Here is a 25,453-nt window from a genome sequence, read left to right on the forward strand (position 1 = left end):
AATTCGTTAATTGGAAATGTTGATGATAACTGCAGTGAAATCTACAGATAGAGAGATTGAGTCCTCATTATGCATGGAACAAAATTAATAACAGTGGACACCTGTCAAAACAATGATTACATATCAAGAATGACTCCAGATGAAAAAGGAGATGTTTGAAACTTCCTTCAAGTATTAGTTTTGCAGTCCTGAGACTTTCAAAGCCAGTTGAAGACCCCTGATATGTGCATGCATAATACTTAGTGAAAGTCTTTAGTCCCACAGATGGACAGTTTTTTTCCCCTTGCTAATGAAGGCATTTCTTTTTTTTGCTTGACAAGTGGAAAATGTTGCCACCTGCGGAAAGATTAAATGGGGATTCTGAGTGGACTCTTTGTCTGTGACTGAGTTTTTTTAGAATTCCTGGCTATGGGCCAGCTCTCAAGAGGAATATTCCTAATGTTTGTTTTTAACTATGGCTGAGATTGGATCCTTAGATAATTTTATCAATGCCACAACAAATAGTTTTATGGAAGGAATATACTCATGTTTCCTATGTCTCTAGACTCACTGGAGCAGAAGTCTGTGATTCTCGTTATGTTAACAAGATGTTCTTAATGTTGATACTGGCTTTCCTTTCCAGCATGTTTGTGTTAGGTATGGAGAGATGGAACTCCTTCTTCTTTACTTATTTATTAGCATGGGTAAATCTGTGTTCTTCCCTAAAAATTCAAGCCTCTTAGAGCTAGGATTCTGTTCTAGCAAAGACAAGTATGCGTTGAATCAATTTCCTGAGCTTAGTTTCGATAATACACAATAAGATCCCATTACTTTTAACAATAACATTGTTCATCCCTTGCAGAATTATTGTTGGCACACTACTGGAAGAGAACACGGGTTGATTATTGGGGTTGGTGGGAATGCTGTTCCAATACTTTGCTGGTAGAAGGGCGCAGCTCTTCTGGAGGCCGAGGGCTATGCTCTCCTGCAGCACCTGAGCCTTTGTGCAATTATTATGCCCTACAGGTCTGAAAAGATTTCCAAACAACATTGTTGCTGTGATCCTAGCTCAGATCTGTCATTGTTAGTCTTCCTGTATTCATGTTCTTACTCCTTTATCTCTGCTTTTGTGACTTCCAGTGCTTTCCTGGAGGATGCACGTTAATTTTGCTACAAAACAATTTAAGATTTTCCTTATGTAGTTGACTAATGAGGTTTTCAGCAAGTCTTTAACTTTCATACAGTGACCTAAACTGATGAGAGAGAAATGCCTGATAATGAGATTATTGTTATGGCAGAGTCTCATTCAACAGCCAGAGGAAATAACTGGTGCCCAATGCTGGAATTCCTATTACAGAGGATATGGATAGGAGACAGTTTGACTTGCTGGCTTCTATATGCAGGTCAGTGGGCCAGAATGAGAGCCTGGAACAGAAGCAGAAAGGACTGCACAAAGAGTGGGCCTGAATTGGAGACTAAGAACTACGAGATTACCAAAAGCTGTTCTCCGGGCTTCTCTTCCACTAAAAATTAAGCATGGCCTTTACCCATTTCTGCTTTTTTTGTAGGTACTGCAAATGGGAACATCTACACTATGTACTTCACTTGTAAGACAGGAATATATTCATTGATACAATATAATATAGCGATTTAACAGCAACTTAGCAAGATCTGAGATGGCTGGATGCACTTGTCTATTTACTACATAGAGGGGAGTGTTAAACACACACATGGAGGAGCCCCTCCTCTTGAGTCACAAAGTTCAGAGTGAACCTCCTTGCTTTCCAAACTCCTTGAGCTGCAGAGATAAGGAGACCAGGTGTGGTTGGATCCGCTCCTAATCCCGAAGTTGGTCAACAGTTCGTGTCTAAGGGACCGTGTGTGCACAATCCATCCATGTGCACAACAATCTTAGCAAAACTAACAAAGCTTAAACAGTCAGTCACTGAGGATCTTTATTGGCATGGTGTCTTGATGTCAAGATGTAAGGGATCTCTGTGCAGGCATGACTATGAGAGATGTTCCTGCTCGAAGGTAGATCCTGTCACACAGCTCACTGCCATGCAGGAGAGCTGAAGGGGCTCTTGGGCTGCTTGCTGTTCATGGTGTAAAACAATTGACTCAATCATAGGTAGTTTTTAGGAGCGTTCTCAATGGGCTTTGGCTGTTGAACCAAGTATCAGCTCTTTCAGTTTGAGACAGATTTGTGGTCATTAATCTGTCTTAATGAGAGTGTTACCAGTACTGATGCTCATTGCCTTTCTCTGCAAAAGCCTTGTATGGAAGACAGCAAGGGAGCTGGGAGAAAGAAGGGGAGGAGGGAACACACTGTCACAGCACATGATCCCATCTTCTTTACGGCTTTTACTCCTGTGTTTGACTAGTTCTTCTTTGGCCAAATTTGTATCTTCCCTGAAGACTTTCTGAGTTCCCAAGTAACACTTGGCATTGGATCCAGTGTGCCATAGGGAACAGATGGTATGCTCTACTTGCTAGCTAAATAACTCGTCACCTGAGACTGTGGTAAGCTCTCATTCAGCTGTTATTGTTGGTAACACTTCTGAGGCACAAGTGTTTGGAGGCAGAAGTCACCCGTGCTCAGGTGGGCTTACAGATCACCAGAAAACCGAAGCTGACCTCAGGCCCTACTGCTCGCTGTTTGACAAACAAGTCAATCATGTCCATCTTCCATGTTCCAGAACATACAACACTGATCTCTTTTTCCACTCTCCACCAAAGGTTTCATCAAACCATCCCATTCTTCCTCCATGGTTTCTGTCTCTCAGAGGAAAGAGTGTGATCACGCAGTATTTCCTTCCTCAAATAGCACACCTTTCTTCTCCTACATGGTCCCCAGCTCTGATATTGCCTTGTGAAAAACTCTTCACTGTCTCCTCAGCCATCACATCTTTTATATTAATTCTGAGCTCTTCATCCATCACAAAACTCTACTATTGTTAACATCCCATAAATTCTGCTCCTATTTGCCTCTTGTATCTTAAAGCTCCCTTTCCTCCCTGAATTGTGCACTCTCCTGTACTCTGCCATGTGTCTGATTTTTCCTTCTGTGGGTAATTAATGCCCTCTCATCACTACTCACTGCTGGTTCTGCCCCATCTTAACACAAGCGTCCCCAAACTCCCCCATCAGAAATACTTATTTTTAACTGGCCTTTCTGTCTGGATGACCCCATACACTCTGACTTTCTTATTCATTCTGAGAACCTGTGCATTTCCTGCTAAAATCTACCTGCAACTGAAATATTTTATTTTTTGTCTTTGTAGTTTGTTACTTCCCTGTATTCCTGCCCTGAATTCCTGTCTGAATGGTTGTTTGCTTTCACAGTACTGTGAAAAGTACTTTGTACTTCATTGGTGAATTATCTCTTTCAGGTTCTTCCCAGAAAGGACCCACTCACAATCTCTGAAAAAATAAGCACACAGCACTGTTCTGCACTGCAGTCCCTTCCAACAAGAACGTATCTGCCACCACCTTTTCTTGTTACCTAAAGGATGACTTGAGCCTTCAGCTGCTCTCTGCCTTTCCTCCAGCAGAGCTGCCACCCCTGGTGCAGCTGAGCCGTGTGACTCTTGCTAAATCCCACATTTTGTGCCCCACCATCCACTTACCCTGAACATCTTCACCCTGTGCTTCCTGTATGTGATGCTGCTACTGCCCCTCTGCTGTGAGCTTTGCCAGATTAATTACCAGCTCTGCCTGCCACATACAGCATTGGAGAGAAAATGAAGATGTATATTGGAGAATTTGTTGTCCTGCATACGCCAGCAGTAAGTGCAGCAGCCCCTCATGTCCCATGTGGCCCACAGAGGTCAGAAATCTGCCAGGCAACCCTTCATTGTGTGACTTGGTGCATGCCTGTGACACACGGTCTGAGCTGAGATGGCAGCAGTGTGTGGTTGTCACTGAGATACAGACAGCAGGGAGCAGAACCTGTTTTTTTGTAGAAGATTCAGTCCATGCTGAAACGCAACACTGTTTTCCAGTCTTTTTTGCTCCCCAGGGCACATAACGAGAGCACACAGCCTGCAAGTTATGTTTGGCCAAGAATTCTGGACATCTGGAGATGTTTGAGTAAATATTAGAATAACTTGGGAAGGATTAATTGAAGATGCACACAGTTGTGAGGTGTTAAGCCCTGATTAAATGCTCTTTACTGTGTAGTCACATTTTATTACAACTGACATATGTTTGGAACACAGGTAGAAAAGAAAGCACATCATCTATTTACAATCACTACACATTTACATTATATTATTTACAGATAATGAATTTAGCAATATATCTGAGCAGAAAATATAGCAAATATCAATACGAAACTGTACAGGGCTTAATCTCACGTCCTATAGTGGAGTTGCATTTCACTGTAATAATAAATACAGTTCTATATTTACAAATTTTACTTTAAAATCTATTAAATGAATTTTAACAATTTCAAGTTTAAAATATTTGATCAAAATATTTCAAACATGCTTATAAAAATAAGACACGGAGCCTTTAGGACTTTCTGCGAGTTAAAAATGTTTTGATAAAAGAAGCTTTCTTTAACCAGTCCTTAGAATTATAACATTACTTTGATTCTCAAATCACTTTACAAACTTCTTAAATATAGCGAGCTGAAAGGAATTTCACTGACATTAAGCAGTGCAGCACAGACAGACCCCAGTTAAATTAAAGCTAAGTAAACACGGTAATAGGCATTGTGCAATGGTTGACTGATCCTCTGTTTAATTCAAAGTGGTTTCAGGCATCATTCCCCAGCTGTATGCTGCACTGCTTCAAAACCCACAAGAGATAAAGGATTCAGATAAGTACTCAGCTGACTTTATCATACATAATTTCAGCATTGGTTCATTTTTTTTTCCCTGAAGGATGAACATGTCAGCCAAAGTCAACTAATGCCATCTGTAACTGCAAAACTACAAATATGCCAGTGTGAGTAGACAAGAAAGCCAAAGCATATCCATTGTTGGCAATAGAGTCTTCACTGTGAAAATCCATCCTGTAGTCCCAGAAAGTTGCATATATAGTAACAGATGAACAACAGTGACCATCTGTAACTGATTATCTTAATTACAGGGCTAGCCTAACTGTGGTAATGTTCAAAAATTAGTCTCATTCACCTAGAAGTTGAATGGCCATTAACTGCAAAGTGATTACTGGGCTATTAAAGGTTATTCCTCAGGGAGCTATTTTTAACAAATCTGTGCATTTCCGTGTCATAAATGATCAACTCACTTGAGTGAAAATATGCCAGCTCTAAGAAAAGATGATTGGAAGGTCCTCTGATGGCTTGGCCAAGGTCAAAGACTGCTTGTCTTCTGGGCAAAGGAAGGGAGCTCTGTACGGTTGGAAAAGGTCTGCAGTCTTCTCACCTAATTGCATGATGTGTAAACGTACACATCATGATTCAGCAAAGTATTAATAGATTACAATCAAGAGAGGTACTCTATGTTAATCTAATCTAACCAGCTCCTAAACTAATGCCATCAGGCATCCCTGAATTCCAATAGCTGCTCCAAAACCTTTTTTGGCAGTGTATCCAATTTGAACTTACTTGGTGAGTTTTCACTCCAAGCCATGGCAAATTGTTCTACTTGGCAGCGACCGTTAATGTCAGCAATTCGCACCTTTATTTTTATGCTGTGTATACACACCTAGCATCAACCTCCATGGGATCTTACCAGATTCTTCTCCTCCTCACTTAGTCCTTTCCCTCAAACTTCTGTTTTCCAGAAGTAGCTGCTCACAAACTGTGGTCAAGCTGCTTATTTGATAAGCTTTTTTTTTTTTTTTTTTTTTTAAAGTATATTTGTGACATTGAAATGTTTTATTTCCCCAATGTTCTTTACAGCATGTGAATACAAAAAATGTCTGAAATACTCCCGTAGTGCTCGCACCAGTGCTAAGAACACAGACCATAAAACCTTCACTCCTTGTATTCCCATATCTATCATTAGCCAAAAAGACACAGTGACTTCCACATCTTCAACTAATGACCTTGAGAGGCTTTCTAGAAATGCCTGGAGCAGGACTATCATTTTTATTCCTAGACAAATGACCTTACATCAGTGCTTTCGTGTGAGTGCCTTTCGTGTCATTTACTTGTACTCAACACACCAGTCTGCCTGTATTCATGACCTTTCATGTAGTATTTCTCCCTCAAATTCTATGAGTCTCTAAACTGTCAGTTTTATCATTAGTAGTTCTACTGGCATGCTGGTAATTCACGACCAGATTGTGCAGAACCGTAGGAAAAAAATATTAATGTAGCAATGGCTTGTTGTTTATGATTCCATTTTAAGTGCTTAGCAGGATTTTGATTAACTGCTTTTATACTATATAATAATTCTGTAGATTTTTCTGGCAATTAAAATACTTTGTCATGTCATGTCAGACAACTTTTGAAAAACCAAAACCAGCAGCAGTTAAACTATTAAATGAACTTTCTCTATTGAACATGGAGCTTAATTGAAGTATATTCTGCAAAAACCTTTAGGTTTTCCAACAGGACTAGTCTTCCACTTAGACATCTTGCTGAATGAGGGCCATATGCAGATGCTTATAAAAACAGACTCGGCACTGAATATCTATTATTAAGACCAAATTATATTAAACAGGAAAAAATAACAAAAAACCCAACCCATGAAACAAAGTGTGCCATGTTTGTGTTGAAGATGTGTTGAAGAAAAAGCTTACCAATTCAGCGCAGTATTTTTGCTCTTGACCAACTGCCTTTTCTGAGTAGTGCTACTTTGAAAGGGAACTGCCAATACAACTGCAGAAACTGCTGCAGCTTTCAGATTTTCTCTTCATTCCAGCAGCTCTGAAACTGGCTGAGAAGGCTAAACTACTGGATTTTCAGCCTACTGCAAGTTTTGTCATCATCTGTTTTGTGATGCATGTAACAGTAATTCAGAGGCAATCTCTAGCTTGAAAACACACACCCATACTTACTTTTGGGTTAAAAAAAAATTTGTAAACATACATATTTTCTGCACTGCCACTGAAACTAGCGACATGGAACAAATGCTACGGATGAAATATTGCAGCTTTCTGTCATTTGATAAGACGATGGCATGAGTGAATTGCTGGTAGGCATGTCATATGATATGCTAGCACTTGTGAAGGTTACCAGTGCTTGCGTTGAGTCACAAGATTGTTTTTCTATGTCTTCTGAATTCACAGAGATCAGACTAGCATGTTTTGGCCTCCTCCATAGCAGAGTTTGCTTTCGCAAACTTCCCAAGTCCTCCTTGAAGTGTGGATTGAACAATATATAAAGGAGTGGGTTTAGACACGCAGGCAGTGGGACAATCACCAGCAGTATGGACTTTATCACTTCTGGGCTGATAAAGGTAAGATTTAGTAAGGAGGAAAAAGACAAGAAGGCCACAGGGCAATAAAGAATGCAATTAGTAAAAAGCAGCAAGGCTATATGTTTGACCATAGAGCAATCCCAAATATTGTCCAGTTCTCCTTTTTCTAAACTGCAATAGAGCTTTGTATAAGCAATAGTCATTACCAGGAAGCAAAGTGAGTTCAGCAACACTAGCGCTACCATGTAGCCCGTAGCAGTGGGTTCTCCAAATGGTAATGGCAAACAAAGTGGAGAAACCCCATACTCACTCCCAGTGAGGAGAGGTATCACTGCAATGACAAGTGCCAACATAAAGCAAAAGAAAATGGCAATTTTTACACTAGCAATAGAGGATTTTGTTTCAAACTTTGTAGCATGCTTTATAGAGAATGCGCGCTCAAGCGCAGCTAGGGTAAGGAGGAAAATGGAAGCTTCTGAAGCAAAAATGGAGAGAAGACCAGTCATTTGGCAACCAATTCCACTTTCCCACTGTGCTCCATACTGAGCAAAGCTACCAAAAGTCGATGCATCCACACTAGCCAGTACTCCACTGGAAAGACCCATCAAGGCGTTTACAATACCTATTAGACCAATCAAAAGCTTTATGGAGGACATATACAACAGAGATCTGAAAACTGTAGCTGTCACCAGTGCATTGCAAACGAAGGTCAAACCGACGATGGTCCATACTCCAATTCTGATAAGCCAGCTACCAAAGAGATGATCACACGGTTTGAAGGGACCTGAAAAGACAAGAGAAAAAAAGGAGAAAGGAAAACTCATGTAAAGTAAAATTCAATTTTTCACTTTTTTCTTAGCGTAGCCAAGCAGTGAATTTCACTCCAAAAGGAGATCTGGATATTTTATCTTTCTTCTGAGCAATAAGAGATCTCAATAGCGCACTACTTATCTGCGTATCGCATGCGTCTGTCCCTCCACCTGAACATTCTAGTTTTTTTTCTTTTTTTATGTTTGTTTTTAATCTACTAGTACAAGTGCAGTGTGATTGCCATGAAAAATTCTTCAAGAAAAAGGACAGCTGTACCTTCCTCTTGCACCAACTATGGGCTCATATATGTGCAGAACACCACATGGGAAAACAGGAAGCTTACCAGAAAAATCCTGAAGGCTTGTCTCTTGCATTAGTTACTGGATGCGTATTTTACTGTTCTAAACTAGCAGCTGGAGGTCAAACTTTCATGTGAAATTGCTGACTAGATTTCTTACTTATTGAATAGAATGTCCAGTTAGTAGTTTCAGTGAATGCTGTCATGTGAAGCTGAAAAACATCTCTTGCTGAACCAGAATAAGTTGCTAATGAGTCCTGGTGAAGTTTGATGTAATGGATATGAACAGATACACTCTGGCTGCTAAACAGCATGTCATTACACAGTTCAAGACCCCTTTGCAGTGTCTTTTCAGAGGAGTGCTTTGCTCTTCATTTTCTCATCCTCACTGATTCTACGAGGTGACTCAAATGGCTTTGACCTTTGAAAAGCTAAAGGCCAGATCTACTTTTCAACATCCAACACAAGAGGAAGAAAACTTTAATACATGAAGCACTGGAAAGAATAGGAAGTCTCTTTTTGAACAACTAAATTTTGAATAAATTCAGGATGAATTTTTAATCCTTTCTGCCAAGAATCTGGAATGGATCCTTAAAGGCAAGTTGTTGAGACAGAAAAATGTGGGTAACATCTTTAAGTCTGTCATCATCCCCAGCATTCTCAGTGAAGTAATGGATACTAAATATCCCATCTTCAAAAGACAAATGCACTGTAATCTACTAGTTTGGATTGAGATCCAGTGAGATCTGAGAGGATTCCATTCAGATTCCGATGATAAATCCGACCTTTTAGAGGAGATCAGGGTTGTTGAAGAATTTTCATGATGGAAGATATGACATGTTTTATTTTGGCTGCAAAGAGATTTCCTGAGACCACTCCATTTGAGAAATATCCCCAGAGTGGAATCCCTAAATCTTTGACTTACAATTCAGATATACTTTTCTGCATAAGATGACTGTCAAGGTATACTGCAAGTAAGGAAATAACACTGCAGAAAGTGAAAAGTATTATTCGGTAGATTGTTTGACATAGCAGTTCCAGAATGACACATTCTCGAGATGTGAAGATAAATCATAGAATAGCTTAGGTTGGAAGAAGCATTAAAGATCACCTAGTTTGAATCCCTTTCGCCACCCACCAGATCAGGTTGCCCAGTGCGTGATTGAAGCTGAACGCATGAGAAACATTACTTGTCTTGGTACTAGTCAGCTATGCTTCCTCAAAGCAAGTCATCCACCTTCTCCATGAAGACACAACCCCTGCTGCTGAGTTGTACTCCATACAACTACTGTTTCCACTGAGTAGGCAGAAGCATCCATTGTGTCAGTTTACAGGTGTCTGGTGACAACTTATCATGAAGACAGTGATGTTTTTGAGAGCTCAATAACAAAGGAGGCAGTAGAGAAACATGGGGATCTTGGCTTGGAGTGAGTCTTGAAGTACTAGCTGATTTTTTTCATGCTTCACAATGGAAGAACAACTAGGGAGAATCTTTGTTGAACAGGATGCTAAAACTAAAAGTTATATTCTAAATACTTTCCCCATCTTCAGGTAAAATTTAAGTGTAACAGGTGACTTGTAGCCTTGCAATTTAATCACTTTTTATTTTTTAAACCTTAAAACCTTTCCATCATACTGCAAAGCCAGGGATGTACTACTTACTCTCTGAAGGAAATGACTGTGCTGGGTGTTCCTTGTGATGGACTGTATATATTTCAGTACTGTAGTGCTTTGTATGTCCTAGGCATTAAACTGTGTGTTATTCAAAAAGTTCAAGTATAGAATAACTCAATGAAGAAGTACTTCAGTTTTGCACAGGAAAGAGCAAGCAAAGATTCTGTTCTACTCTTATCTATTTATTGGCAGAAGAGAACCTTTGCTTTCGTGTCCCCCTGATAAGAAGAACAATTCCTCTGAAAAGGGAAAAGAGTGAGGATCTGCCAGAGGACTGTGTGAAATTTCTGGTACGTTCATAGATGAATTCAGTGTTTGCAGAGTTTTCTGGAGGACTGTGCAGAATTTCATATTATTGTACAGATATTATTGCAAATATATTGTCTCCATCCTAGTTTCAGATTCAGAGTTTGTTACTGCATCTAAAATATCTAGCAACATTGCTCTTAGATTCCCATCTATTGGAGTTCTATACCTGGAGAAGGTGAACACTGCACTGAATGATGAGCTTTCAAATCTTCTTCAAAGTCGAGAAGAAAATCTTCAAAGTCTCGCTCATCTATGGGGGAGAAAATACTCAGATTTGATACTGCATTTTTCAGGAAAATTTCTTTTTGTACAAGCTGCAAAAAAGTCCTGGCTATTTAAGGCCTATTCTCATCTCTCTGCCTGCCAAACTGTAAGAAGAAGCAGATGTATGCTTTCTTGGTTCTAAGTCACTGTACTCAGGATTATTTAAAAAGTTGGCATCATCACTTCTCTGAAAACAATCACTTTCAGAAAGGTGCTTTCTCCATTACTTCATTTGCAATGTGACAACTGTGTAGGAAGGAGTTAAAAATACAAATTCCACTATTGTGCCCCTCTATTAAGATTTAACCCAGGCTCTTGTGTTTCTTTGTGTGTCATTGATCTACCATGTATTCTTTGCTCTTGCTGGAACTAGCCCTGAACTTTGAAAACTACTAGTCTTCAGGACTGGAGACAGCAATGAAAGCAGAAGGTTGGTATAACATGCATGTATGCATTTACATGGCAGGTCAAATAACAGAGCTTCTGCTGAAGGGGAAGAAAACAAGTAAATTTCTGCTCTGCAGAACAGATGCACTCTTGGTACCCAGGAAATGCCAGGAAAAAATCCCAGCAGCTACACCTAAGTAACCACACAAGCTCTGTGATATCCTGAAGCATGGGTGCAGCAGGACAGAGATGGCAGTGCTGCTACTTCCAAGGCTGGCAAGATACTAAGTCCTTGCTGCTCGATTATTTTATAGAGTTACATACAAGCACCACTTCCCTGTCTCTCAGATAAAGGGAAGATTTCACTTCCCCATACTTGGACAGAAAAATGAGTGAGTGAGATTTTTGTAAGGCAAACCTGACAAAATGACTTCCCTAAGCATAGGAATGCTTGAATAATACATTGCCAGGCAAGAGAGGAAGAGGCTGCCTCTGTGACTGTGAACGAGTATTGGATAAGATTAACATCACAGGCTGCTCACTTGAAAAATCACAACCTTTAGGAAGATTTAAAAATGAAAGGTAACGATTACCTTGAATTTGTAACAACCCAATATCCTTCCTGGAAAAATCATCAGTGCTGCTATTCTCATCTTTGTTCCATTGGCTGGAGATTTTGTAGTGGCTCTCGCAAGCTCCAAAGGCACAGCACTGATAAGCATATGGCATTTCCATGACCCTGGAGAAGAACATTGAAATATACCATGATACCGGGATGGAGCATGAGCTATTCATTGTACTGCTCTCTCATGTTAGTGCAAATGAACTTGGTTAAACAGCCAGAATTGAAAGTAGAAATATTTATGGGTAAAAGTCAATCATGATGATATAAACTGAAGATTCACAGATAGAATCCTCTGCCAGAAATGCAGATGATTTCTAGGGTACTTGTAGTGAAGGCCCAGTGAAATTTTCTTACACATTTTCATGGGAGATATGGAAGTAGAAGACATAAATTGCTCTTGAGTGAATGTTACTCTGAGAGTTTCATTTCTATTTTGTCTTTTAATAGTTTTTCAGTGTAACTCAGCGGTTTCTCCACGTTACTTTCTTTCTGGTTTCCTTTAAAAAACCAAAAGATCACAACTGTGCCTAACCTGCCTAACAGGCAAAACAAAAATCTAATTTCCCAAAAGGAATTTCTCCAGTTTTGGGAAATAAGATCTATTTTTGGATTCAAATTTCATCTATCTCTTTCCACATCAAACACTTTTCACAGTAAAATGGCAACAAGGAGATTGCTTTTTGTATATAGACCAAGAAAGTAGTGTTCTAAACTGAAAGGTGAATAAATCACAAATGCAACATATATGAAAATATATGTCACTGAAGAAAAGGTTTTCAGTTTACTAATTGTCACAGCAATGAGCATTGAAGGACGCTGGATGGTCATTTCTAACACCCTTAGTAAAATTGGAATTCCTAACACAAAACTGAGTACAGATGAGTGATTTTCAAAGATTTTGAGGCGTCTATTGCCAGAAAATTACTGATTTCCAGTATGTTTTCAACTCCATTTCTCTGTGGATGTGCAAATTCTGGGGAAGAACTACATGTATACAACTTCTAAAGGCTACTTCTTCTATTGCTGAGACATACTTTATGCACTGGAAACAGAGACGTTTAGTTTGCAGATCCCCAGTAGTAACATACTGAAACCTAACAATTCACCTTAATTTCAACAGACCAATAAACCTTCAGAGGTAAAGATGTGACTACTACCACGTTACTTTCAACAAATTAGTCATGTAAATTAATATAACGAATGTTCCGAGCAACACTTAATGCCCTGGAAAGTCTACAAGACAATCAGTTTGTGAACTGCACCCAACGCCAACACTTAAGCTTGCATGCTAGCAAGTTTAGAGAAGAGCAAACCGAACCCTAAGCTCTAAAGTGAATTTTAAATTAGTGCATTTGGAGAACTTAGACTCTATACACTTATATTTCTGTTGGGAATTAGCAACAATAATCTGTACTCTTGTAACCAGTACAAAATTGCACAAGCTACTTTTTCAATACTCCAGTAAAAGTTCAAGAAAACTAAGTTCTATCATGCAACTTCATGCCATCTGACTGACTTAAATATTCAATTTCTAACTCATTTCTCTACATGTGATCTTTTAAAATATGAATATTATCCTGATGAAACATTTCTGTAAACTTTTCCCAGAAGCTCTTCTTAAATAAACTATTACTATATCCATACATTACAAAACTGACCAACAGTTAGTCACCTGGGCTGACAAAAACAAAAACCAACACAAAACACTTTCAAAAAGGAAACACTGAAATTTCTGTAAGATGATCACTGCAACTTGTGATGTTAAACCTTCTGAAGTGTTTAATATTGCTGAGGAAATAGCTAGTGGGTATTTTAGGTTCAAGAAATGAAAGCAAGTGTGTTTTGGAATGGAATAATTCAGTTGGAAGAAACTTTCACCTAGTCCAACTGCCTGAGCAGTTCAGGGCTGACCAGAACTTAAAGCACATTACAGAGGGCAGAGTCCAAACACCTCTTTAGCACTGACAGGCATCTAGCACCCCGCTAGGAAGTCTCTCCCATTGTCTGACCACCCTCATGGCACAGAAATGCTTCCAGCCTGACTCTCCCCTTGCAGCCCTGTGCTGTTCCCATTCTGCCATCGGTTCCCAGGAGCAGAGCCCAGCACCTCCCTCTTCCCCTCATCAGGAGCTGCACAGAGCAGTGAGGTTGCCTCTTGGCCTCCTCTCCTCCAGGCTGAGCAGCACAGTGCCCTCAGCCTCTCCTCACAGGAGATGCCTTCCAGCCCTGTTACCTGCTTCTGGATGTTTGCTCTCTTCTGGATGTTTGCTCTTCTGACCAGTTGGCTGTGTTGTGTTTAATGCATAGCTAACAAGAACAGATTTCAGGTTCTTTTGGGCTTTTACCCACTGGCCTCTCACAAAGTTGAAATGTGGACCTCTCACATGGTGTTGTTCCACAGCTTCCACAAAGTGGCCAGAAAAATTGTTTTTGGTTAAAGACTAAGACTCCAATTTCTTATCCTCTCTTTAGGACTTTCAATAACCTTTTGATAAACCCAAACAACTGAATTTTTTTTATTTTTATTTTTTATTTTTTATTTTTTAGTTACTAGGTCATACATACAGGTTTAAAACCTGCAAATACTTCTGAATGTCTGTGCAAGGCATATTTGAACAGACTGACTGGGACCCAGAACACAATAGATAAAATATACTTTGCAATGGAAAGCAATTAGCACCAGTTCTTGGTGACAGAGGAATTCCTTTCCTTTAAAAACAACTTTTAATGTAAAAAAAAAAAAAAAAAAAAAAAGGCAACTCTCAGCCATACAGTGCCAAAAACAGTCCTTTTTATACCTGGTGCTTATGTGATAGTGGTGATTAGATTTGGAGTTTGTCAAATTATAGTCCCATAGGAACACTGTCTGAATTTATTTTTATATATTTCTTACCTTACTGATGGTATTTGTACCCCTGACATTTTTTTCCTGCTGCAAGGAATATCTCTTTTCCTGATTTTAGATCAAACATCAGGGAACACAAGGTTGTTTTCCACCTCACAAAGGTTGGTTGATGGTGAATGGAAATGCACAGTTATGACGAATGGAGCTAGTCACTGAGTTCTTTACAGCACTGAATCAAAGCATCAGATAAAGGGGGAAGGAGTGGTTGGCAGCCTGACTTTACTTCCTCATAGCTTGTTATAGCAAGCTGGGCTCGGCTCTTTGAGCATTCTTGTGCCATTGCTGAAGGTGGGGCAGAGGATGCTCAGCTCTTTGATGTGTTTGTGTATTGAGCAGCAATGACACATTTAGATGAGCAGGAAGTTTTTATACAGGAATTTGTCTTTAATGTTGAAACCAATGTCTAGTTCCAACAATTAAAAAGGGTGAAATTTCATTTCGTTTCAGATCTCTGTTCAAGTTGGTGTTTCATGCACTGTCTGCAGTGATCCTGCATGAAGTCCTGGCCTCATTTTAATTTATGGTACAAGTCCTACAGGATCCAGGATAGGATTTTATCCCATTCTCTCCTGAATGGATATAATTTGCTCTTACAGATGTTAATCAGCTCTAGATATATCGGTCATATTTTTTATATCTTTTTAAAGAATTAAGCCATTGCTTGGCACATCATTTTTAATTACTCATTCCAACTAAATACACTGTAGTTGCATTTCAGCAATATATATACTTTATCTTGTGAAAAAAAAACAACCCACATAAAGTGTAATATTGATAAAAGAATTCAAAAATCTTAGCTGTACACAATTCAGTTAAACAATAAATTGTTCTAGGACCACTACAGGTACACACATGGTATATGTATTACTGTATGTTTTCTATTTTGGAGTGATCAATTTTCTTGTGTTTAGGTTCTTTTTAAGAGGCTTTGGGCATTTTAGAATTATTACCTGCCTCAACATGCTGGCAAAGTCAGTGAGAGAAGAAAAACAGGCTGACGCTCAGGCTCAGACATTCACAACTTTTTATGATACTTGCTTCTTGACCTCTGAGACTCATCTGAAGACTTACATAAGGCCTCTAGCACTTTGAACATTTATGTTACAAAGTAGTTTTACACACTAGTGATTGAGTCACTACCAATCTCCTCTGTGACAAACTACAAATACTGGGTTTATTAAGTCTTTTAAGGCACTGTTTCATGGCGCTTGAATCATTTCTGCAGCTCTTCTCTCTGTTTATATTAACATAGCATCATAAAAGTACTCCAGTATGGTTCTATCCAGTGCTTTATTCAAACATTTAATCATCTCCCTACTTCTATTCATCACACCTTTATTTGTAACTACAAAAACTCCAGTCCTTTCCATCAGTAGCACATTTCCCTGAGTTGTCTGCATATAATGACTTATGGAACTCTTCCAGTGTAAAATGCAAATCTACGGAGGACGTAAGTATAGAGTCTTCCTTGCAGACTTTTCAATTCATATGGACATAGGCCTGGGCAACTGGCTCCAGGTGGCTCTGCTTGAGAAGGAGGTTGGGCTACATGACCTCCAGAGGTCCCCTCCCATCTCCACCACTCTGTAATTCTCTAATTATGTTCATACTGTTTAACTGTTTTGAATTTTATGGTATCAAAAATTTTACATTAAAGTGAGGAAAAAAAATATTTTTCAGTTTGCATCCTCCAATTAAAACATGAAAATCAAGGGAAAGTTAAGGAACACTCCCCAGTATCCTGAAATCAGAGGCAAAATGATTCACTGTGACTTCTCCATGGTCATGCAGTGACTGGCAGAGCTGCAAATAATCTCTAGATAACAGTTCCTTCTTGTATCACAGAGCATCCAGCAAAAAATTATTAGCATCAAAATTTTATATGGCACACAATGGCAAAGTTTTGGGGGGCGGTTGGGCTCAATGATCACTTGAGATCCCTTCTAATCCCTGCAATTTCCTAATTCCATGGCTCTGTGTTATCTGAATCTTAAACCAAATATTACAGAAAAAAAACAAAAAACAAAAAAACAAAAAAACAACCCACATTCATTTTTACTTGGAGCAAAAATGGCCAAATATCTTAAAACTTCAGTAGTATATTTTTGATATTTACTGAGTTCTCTCTAAACGTAAGGGAAATTCTGTAAGCACAGACCAGTAGAAAGACATATCATATCATATTGTTTAACAGCTTTTGAAATATATCACCAGGAAGCAGATGTGGCTCATATTAACCAAGTACTGGGGTTAATATTTCAAAACACTTCACAGTTTCTTCAGTTAAAAGTGAACATAATAAAATAAGTCTATCATTTTTATCATATTTGCTTTGGTTTTAATAGCACAGATCAAAGACTGACAATATGAAACAACATGCGTTACACACTGACACACCTTCCACTGCACATGAACACAAATGTAGCTTATTAGTTTTAATGATATACTCACTTGAGTTCAGGAAAATTGTCAGATGATATCAAACTTTGTAGTGCATGATTTCCTGTTAATTTTAAATGAGTTAGACCATGTAGCCCCGTCACAGGAAAAGAGGACAAAAGGTTGGATGACACATCCCTGCATAACAGCAAATAAAAATCAGCTTACAGGTTCTCTTTTATTTTAATTCTGTAATAGAAGTGTCATATTGGAGAAGTAGGCTATAGTTTTCCAAATGGATAAAAAATGACTGTGTTATACACAAGTCTCAATCAACAGAGCAAAACTGCAACAGCACTCAGAAATATACACCTATATTTTCAGCAGAAAGCTAACAGTGATCAAGGGGAAATGAGTAAGCAAAGGCAGATGTTCAGATGCATTCTGTTTTCTATTACTCCCTCTCCCTACCATTTATTCAGTAAGCTGTTTCAGTCCTCTTCATGATAATCTACACTGCAATACTTCAGATGGTCAATGCTCAAAAAAGAAAAAAGGAGAGTCTGATACCACTGGTATGGTTTTACGGGTAGACTGTAAAGTTCTTGTCCCTTGAACATCTAAATCAAAAGGGCTAGTCATAAAATAAGAGACTTGTTGATGTACTGGTTTTCTACCTTTTCATGTTTAATGTGCATGTACTTGCGCATGCGTATGTCCTACTGCTCAAAAGACAGTTAATTACCAAAGATGAAATTTTGGTCCAACTGAACTGTGAAGTCTACCATGACTTCATTCAGATGAGGGTTACAGAGAGGCATTTCAGGTAACACTTGGTACGGTGGTTTATGTGTGTGTTCAAAGGGTTTTCTACTGATCAAGGGAAGAATTTATTGCTGGCAGAACAATGGTCCTGTACTCTTCGTTCTATAAGAAAGCACTAAGGAGGATCCCTCCAAAAAGTATGCCATAGGCAATATTCTCCTCATAGACATTTTTCAGTCCACCATTCAGAGGGGTGGCTTAGTCCATCAAAAGAAATTAATGCCTCTTTTCAAATTTTTGTTTCCTGTAACTCCCAAATCAAACTCCCGGATTATCTGTGATCAGATACCCGTCAGCGTGCATTTGTGAACAACTGCAGAGCAAGATAACTGCAGAGGAATTTTCTTTCATGTTGTCCCCAGGGATGCACCCCAGGGATTCACCTTATAAAGGTATTACAATTACAGTGGGAAGAAGGAAAAAGTAAAGAAAGAAGTGCTTGTAATTAAGACCTGCAAAATTGGATTTTTGGTGTTTTATTCATTAAATAATCTGACTAAAGTTACTTAAGAAGAAAAACTATTCCATGCAATGATAAACAATGTTTGCAATTTGATTTTGTATCAATTTCCTTAGTTTTGATACACAACTAATAAGGCATCTGCCCCACTGTTAAAAGACAGTAACTGACTAACAAATTGAAAGAAGAATGGAAGATACACTGATATGTTTCATGGAGCTCTAATCATCCTGATTACACTCTGGTATATGCAGCTTTGCCATAATACCTATGGGAATTGGTGAAGTACAAGAAAGCAGACATTTAGATACAGATCTGACAGACCAGAAGATTAGAACAGAGAGAGTTTCTATTTCTGCTGAGTGGGGCAATTAACAAGTTACCAGTGCTTTGTATGCTCTTGCAAGAAAAATGTTAAAATTTAAATGTAAAAGATATACAAATACTTACAGTTTGATCAGAGATGGTAAAGAGGAGAAGGCATTGGGGTGAATAATTTTAATTTTGTTCCAAGCTAAATCCCTACAAGAAAAGTGAGTGGAAAATTACATACCCACTGAGTGAATATGGAAGTTTTCATACACTTGATTAGGGTGCCTAAATATAAAAAAGGTATTAATTACATGCAAATACTTTCAATAAACTTCTGCAAATCTCATGCTGCAAAATCTTACTGGAATTTTTAAAATTATGTTAGTCAGTTAATGGAGTTAGTTACTAAAGTGACAACATTCTCTAAAACTTTTTAATGCCCTTCGCAGTCTAACTCAGTTGTTTTCAGTCTGCTTTAGTTTCCCAAGGTAGCAGACAGAGGAATGGGATATACAGACTACTTCTAAGAGGCCCTTGTGATATGATTAGTAACTGCAAATCCATTGTCAATAAACTTTGTCAATAAACATTGTCAATAAACTTAGTCACAAACAAGGAAAAACTGAAATAAGTAGCTACATAATATACTATATATATACAGACTTGATCCTGCAAATACTCTTAAGTAATTTCTCTACAAAGTTATTCTGCTGTGTCTGTATGAACACTAGAAACATACATAAGTTTGAAATTTATGATGATTGCTCTGAAAGTAATGCCTCCTATTTTATTATGTTGGCCCATGACATCAGAAGCAGATGTTGGTGGTATGGCAGTAGAGGGTGAAACTTCCCGCCAATATTCCATTACATTTTGCTGCTGTGTGACAGATGGCAGCAGAGGAGACGTCTGATAAAATGCTGTGTGACATGGAAGTGCATATGAAGCAAAGGGGCATCACCAAATTCCTCCATGCAGAAAAAATGACACACATTGACACTTGCTGAATGTTTATAGAGACCAAAGAGTGGATGAGAGCACAGTGAGGCAGTGGGTGATGCATTCCAACAGTGGCAACAGTGATGTGAAAGACAAACCCATGTTCCAGATAGCCATGCACAGCTGTCACACCATGAAGAGTATCTTAACCAGGTCATCCGTGCAAATTGGCTAATTGTGATCACGACAAAAAACTGTGCTTTGTAGCCGAGAATTTGTTCTGTCAAATAATGTTATTATGCTCCTTGTATCTGTTGTCGTTTTCATGGGAAGAATTACTTTTGGAATGACCTATGTATTTCTTATTGTTCTTCTTCATAGAGAACACTTACCCCTATAAAGACCTCATGCTCCTCAGAGCTGATTCTGCCGATAGATACCAGCTCTGGGACAGCATCTTTCTCCACCTCTACCATAAATGTTTAGAAGTAACAGCTTCTATATCTGTAAGTTTACATATCTGAATTCATTGTTCAGATAACTAAACTTAAAAATGTTTATTCTGCTTTCCAAATCACAACTTAATGGATGAAAGATCAAAGTGAGGAGAAATAGAAATTAGAGTGACTTGTGGCAGACAGTGGACAGACAGTGAATAGACAGTGAATTAATAGAAAATATACCCCCATGTGTTTGAGCACCAACGTGAGCCACCATTAGTGCTGTACTCACAGAGAACGAAGAGAAGCCAGCTGCCGGAATGTGTCTGCTTTGATTTCATCAATTTCATTATGATGCAAGTCACTGAAACAGTAATAAAAATTATCTCAGTTTCAAAGGTATCCAGAAGACACTAAGCAGTACTGTAGACCATTTATGATCCACTTCAGTACATTGTAAGGATACGTATTTGAGTACGTCAAATTGGTCAGTTGTAACTGAATTAATGATGCTCAAGCAAATTCTATCTAGATGCCTCTTTTTGGGCATTTTAGGATAGTTTGAAGCTTACATTTTTTGTAGCTTTTTACATGCAGTAAAACAGGGTAACTCTTCCAGCAGATTATAAGACAGATCTCTGTAATATACAAGAAAAGAAAAGATTAACATTCAATGTAATGCTAAAAGGTTTGCTTTCCTGTCTCTTTTTATGCTCAGTTAAAAATAACTTATTTACAGGAGAATAGAAATGTGCAGATTCAGTTATTATCTCTCATCTGTCAGCTTTTAATTTCTAACTGAGGGGAGAAGGAAAGATATATTAACTCCAGATACGGCTGTCGCAAATTCCTTGCATTGTCTGACAATCTCCTGCTGAAGTGCAGACTTCTAAGTGTTTTACAGTAACAGCATTGGCAGTCTGCTTATAGGGAGCATTGGCTTTGCATCACAGACTTCATATTCATCACGTTAAACTTCTGATAAATATTTAAATCATTTAAAATGCACTAATAAATACGTATTTACAAATATGTTAAATGTATATGTACATTTTGTCTGAGAATATCCAATATTTTTCTGGCAACAATCACAACGAGCTGTAATTAGCTTTCAGTTCTACACTTCTGATTAAGCAGTATTGCTTCTGATCCTTAGAACTGTTACATCTTATAACTGAGCACTGTGGTTAAAGATATGGGAATTAACTTTGAAATCAATCACTACATGAGGGAAAAAAGCTCTTGAAAAGACTTGAGCCAAAACTCAACAAATTACAGAATAACTGAAACATCTGGACTGACTTATAGAATAATCTAACTAATCAAAAACAAGCCCAGGCAATTTGCAGAAATTGGAGGGGAAAAAAAAAAGAAGGAAAAGAACCAAACACCCCTCTCCTACCCACTCTCAACAGTCTCACCATATACATACGTATATATACATCTTGTTTGGGGAAAACTAAATCTGAATTTTGCTGGTGGAAAGAATATGGAATAAAAATTAAATACATAATTACAAAAAATGTCATTTTCCCATAATTATTAATATCAAGTAAAAGAGTAATCTACTTTCATCCCTGCTTCCAATCCTTTAAAACTAAATCATATCTACCCACTTGCTTCCTTGGAAAAAATTATCTTTGTCACTACCATTCTGATAGGGGCATTTTGTAGATTCTACGTTTGACTTGTGAAAATAGTGCAAGTAATGACAGTGTAGGATTCTACTGAGTCCATCAACTAAAACTTAATTTTTCTGGAAATGTTAATGATATCCACACTGGTATTCAAATCATGTGCTATAATTAGTCCTATTTCAATGTTGGCTAGAGAAGCAATACAAAATACATTCCAAGTGATGTAATACATAGAGGAAAGTGTTGGCTGATTCTCAAAGAAGCAGACAGAGTGATTACTTTCGTTAGTGATTAAGCAAACCCCAAGGACGTTTCCAAGCTAAAATAATATTGGATATTTAGTATAAGAACTATGCCCCAACAATGCCAAGTAATAGTCTATCAAAATTTCAGCCAACTACTTAAGTCTGTCTGGAGAAAAATCTAAAAGAGATGCATGAAAAGCACTCAAAGCTATACTCCTTACACAGATAAATTTTCCATTCACTTCCCTGAGTTATCTGCCTCACAAGAAAGCAAAAGTGCTACAGGAGAGACAGAATAAATGAAAATAAAGTCAATGAAAGTAGCTCTGATTTTTTTAAACAAAATCACAAACCATTTTAGCATTTCCTAAAAAGATGAAAATTAACGATCTTTTTCAGCAGTGCATGGGAAATACTGACAGGTATGTGGAATACGAACTGTTGGAGGATGGTATTTTTCAGTAACATTTGGGACTTGCTCCCTGCTCTGATTTCCATGCAGTAATGTGATACACAAAAATAGCAGCGATGGGGTAATTTTGAAATCATAATGATTTCATTTGCTCATTGATCTTTTTTATTAATGTAAAGTTATTAATCATGCAGAAACGTACAGCACTTGGAGGTTAGGTAGCTGGTCACAAGCTGATCTGGGGAGAGAGGTGATCTGTGCTCCTGTGAGTGTCCTATTGAGAGAATTTGTAAATAAATAAATACATAAATAAATAAATCAAAGATTGCAACACAAATGCTTATTTTGGGGACATTTTTTAGAATAAATATCAAAAATACAAACCAAAGAAAAATACTCCTCTACTACTTACAAACTCTCCAGACTTGTAGTCCCAGTCAGATCAGGAAACTCTGTTATCTGTGAGGCACCATTTAAAGTCCTAGAATTTAAAACACCGTTTCAATACAATTGCAATGAGGAATTTGAGGGACACCTCTAACGTTGCAACTGAAGACAATTTAAAGAAATGAAACACATACAGAGTTCTGAGTTCTGGTAAGTTTTGAAAAGCAGATTTTCCAACAAGCTGGATGGGGTTATCATAAAAATGTCTGCAAAAAGAGAGCAAAAAAGGCAACTTATACACAATGTTATACAAATAACACATACACAAAATATTACATGGAATATTTTAAAAGATTCAAAACACATTGCATGATTACAATATATACAAATGAGTAATTTCTGTATGCTCACAGACATTTTGTGCACCTGTGGACCTTTTCTCACCTGCTAGCTATGTCCATTAAGTATGCTTTTAATACTGAAGTATCCATTTTCCCTGGATTTAGAACCAGAAGCCTGCCATTTCCTCTTTCTCCCAGAAAGATTAAAATTCAAAGATGAAGAACTTTATTATGACATACGACAAAGTTGATGGATGAAGAAAACAGAATTTCTCATATTTGGAGAATGTTGTCCATCCACAGCAGTGGAGTACCACTGCACTTGTAAATGAATATTGCTTTTGCTCATTAAAAAAATGCTGCTCAAAACTTGTGGCTATTTTTCTTACATTTATTTTACAATTTCGTACACTGAGGTTTGCCAATTATATGTATTCTCATGTAAATAATGAGAATTGAGACTGGAATCCATCACGAGTAATTTTTCTATATCTTCTACATTGCCAGCAATACTAAGAGACTTATAAAGAGTGGTTCAACTGAAAGGTCAATGATGAAGTATTGGTACTCACTCCCTTTAAATAAGGCATGCAAATTGCCACACTTTTCATAAGGCTAGAAAGATACAAGCTTTTCACTTGCATTATTATGTGCTACACAGTGCATTCACAAGAAGATATATCAGACAAATAGCAACAAACATGGTACTTAATACCATATTCTCTTACACAAAGTGTCATTGAATAAACTGTTACCACTTACATTGTAATAAGTGATGGATTACCTACAAACGCACGCTCGGGTATCGACTTGATGTTGTTGCTATGAAATCCTCTACAAAACAAAAAAATGGTTTACACAGTAAAGAAAAGGAATGAGAAGGCACAATTTGTATTCACAATACACAACAATTTCTTTGATTGTAGTAAGGAAAATGTCTGTGTGTAAATATATGTTTTTGCTTTCTGGGGTAAGACAACTGGTAAAAGCAAGAGCAAAAGAACAAGTGAAGAAATGTCTGTAATTCAGCACTCTTCTACACAAGAAATGCCATGCAGGTGAAATAAACAGCAACAGCAGGAAACCGTTTCATAGCTGTATGTCATGTAGGTTATGTATATGTAATGTACATATAGACATTGAATAGTACATATGTACATGTATATATGTATCCTCTCCTATTTGTTAATTTGCATCTATTCCATTTACTGTGATAATAATGAATTACACAAATTTATAAAGTAAATGATTTTATACATTATATTGTTGAGTCTCCCACAACCCCATTGTTGAAATATTTTAGATGTAGAAATGAACAAACTGTCCAATGCGTCTGCTGGATAGGGGGCCAAAACTTGGTCTCATCATTAATTACTGGATTTTATTCATATGAGTACTTCTCCATTGTGAAAAACAAAAGAAACAACTAAGGTTTCTAAAGAACAATGATGATTTGTGTGGGAAACTCCCATTAGTTCAGTCGGGTATGAAAAGGGCTTCCCAGATTAAATTTATATATTTAGAAAGCCTCAAATTGTTCACTCATGCAGGCACACTTGGTCATTACTTCAACAGGTTCCACATTACTGGTTTCACTTGTTTAGTCACCGTGCTACTGCTGATGAGACAGAACAAGGCTCTAAATCCCTTGTTCTTCTGCACGCCATAAAAACTGCATCCATGCAGACACAGATTCCAAGCAATATGAGGATTCCATTTCATCTAGAACCAGTGAACAGACTGGTTTTGTGGATGCACTGAATGGGATTCCTTGTACAGAGAAAGGCAAAAGAAATGGCATGACTGCTTCCCAGGACAGCGTCTGGCCCCTCATCACCATTGACACGGTCAGAGTGTGGGAGCAGCCCCATCATCAGCCAAAAGGAAATTGCAGTGCATTTCTGTAAAACAGTCTATGGTACTTCTGAGGTCTGACTGGGAGTGAGTGATCATGGCTATAGCTCATATCCTGTGCACTGTGCCTCAGCAATGTACCTCATCTGAACCAAAGGTGAGTAACTGCTTGTCAGTTCACATACTGAGCAAAACAGCTTAAATCTATCTGCATTCCTGGGTAAGGACACTATAGCAAGGCCACACTGGGAAAAATGTTTCACAGGCATCTTCAAAACCTAACGTCTGTACCCATTCTGGAGAGAGAACTGACCCTACAGTTGACAACACCAAGGGCAGAGCATCTGGGACTTGTATAGCTCTGCCTTGATGGCTTGCTCTTTCCAAGACAAGAAAAAAAAAAGCCATGGTTAGTGTTTTTAGTCCAAGCACAAATTCTGAGAAAGAGAAGAAGCCTGACCCAGAAACACCTTAGTAATGTAGCCCTGCAATAAACTGAATCTTTGTGGCCCTGGGTTCCTCTTGCTGAGAACAGAAGGAACCCAATGAGAGACACCTCATGTTTTTAAGATCAGCTTCCAGGGCCAAGCAAAACACTGATGTACGGTCAGGTTCTGTGCTGGATTTGGGAATT

The 25,453-nt window shown here is 38.1% G+C and overlaps 1 protein-coding gene across 1 annotated transcript in view; it reads right to left on the reverse strand.

Annotated features, from left to right (window-relative positions):
- Positions 1-7,009: 7,009 nt before the first annotated feature.
- The window catches only part of LGR5 (leucine rich repeat containing G protein-coupled receptor 5), a gene marked incomplete at both ends in the record, with an annotated part of 84,687 nt that continues 66,243 nt past the window's right edge, over positions 7,010-25,453 (reverse strand). The window contains 11 exons of the mRNA XM_079538246.1: positions 7,010-8,100; positions 10,574-10,657; positions 11,652-11,797; positions 17,040-17,165; positions 18,703-18,774; positions 20,236-20,307; positions 20,516-20,581; positions 22,440-22,511; positions 22,650-22,718; positions 22,819-22,890; positions 23,728-23,799. Coding sequence (XP_079394372.1) covers positions 7,010-8,100; positions 10,574-10,657; positions 11,652-11,797; positions 17,040-17,165; positions 18,703-18,774; positions 20,236-20,307; positions 20,516-20,581; positions 22,440-22,511; positions 22,650-22,718; positions 22,819-22,890; positions 23,728-23,799 — 1,942 coding nt within the window. The remainder of the gene's footprint in view (positions 8,101-10,573; positions 10,658-11,651; positions 11,798-17,039; positions 17,166-18,702; positions 18,775-20,235; positions 20,308-20,515; positions 20,582-22,439; positions 22,512-22,649; positions 22,719-22,818; positions 22,891-23,727; positions 23,800-25,453) is intronic.

The sequence above is a fragment of the Tetrao urogallus genome (assembly GCF_951394365.1).
Source record: "Tetrao urogallus genome assembly, chromosome: 1".
Lineage (NCBI taxonomy): Eukaryota > Metazoa > Chordata > Aves > Galliformes > Phasianidae > Tetrao > Tetrao urogallus.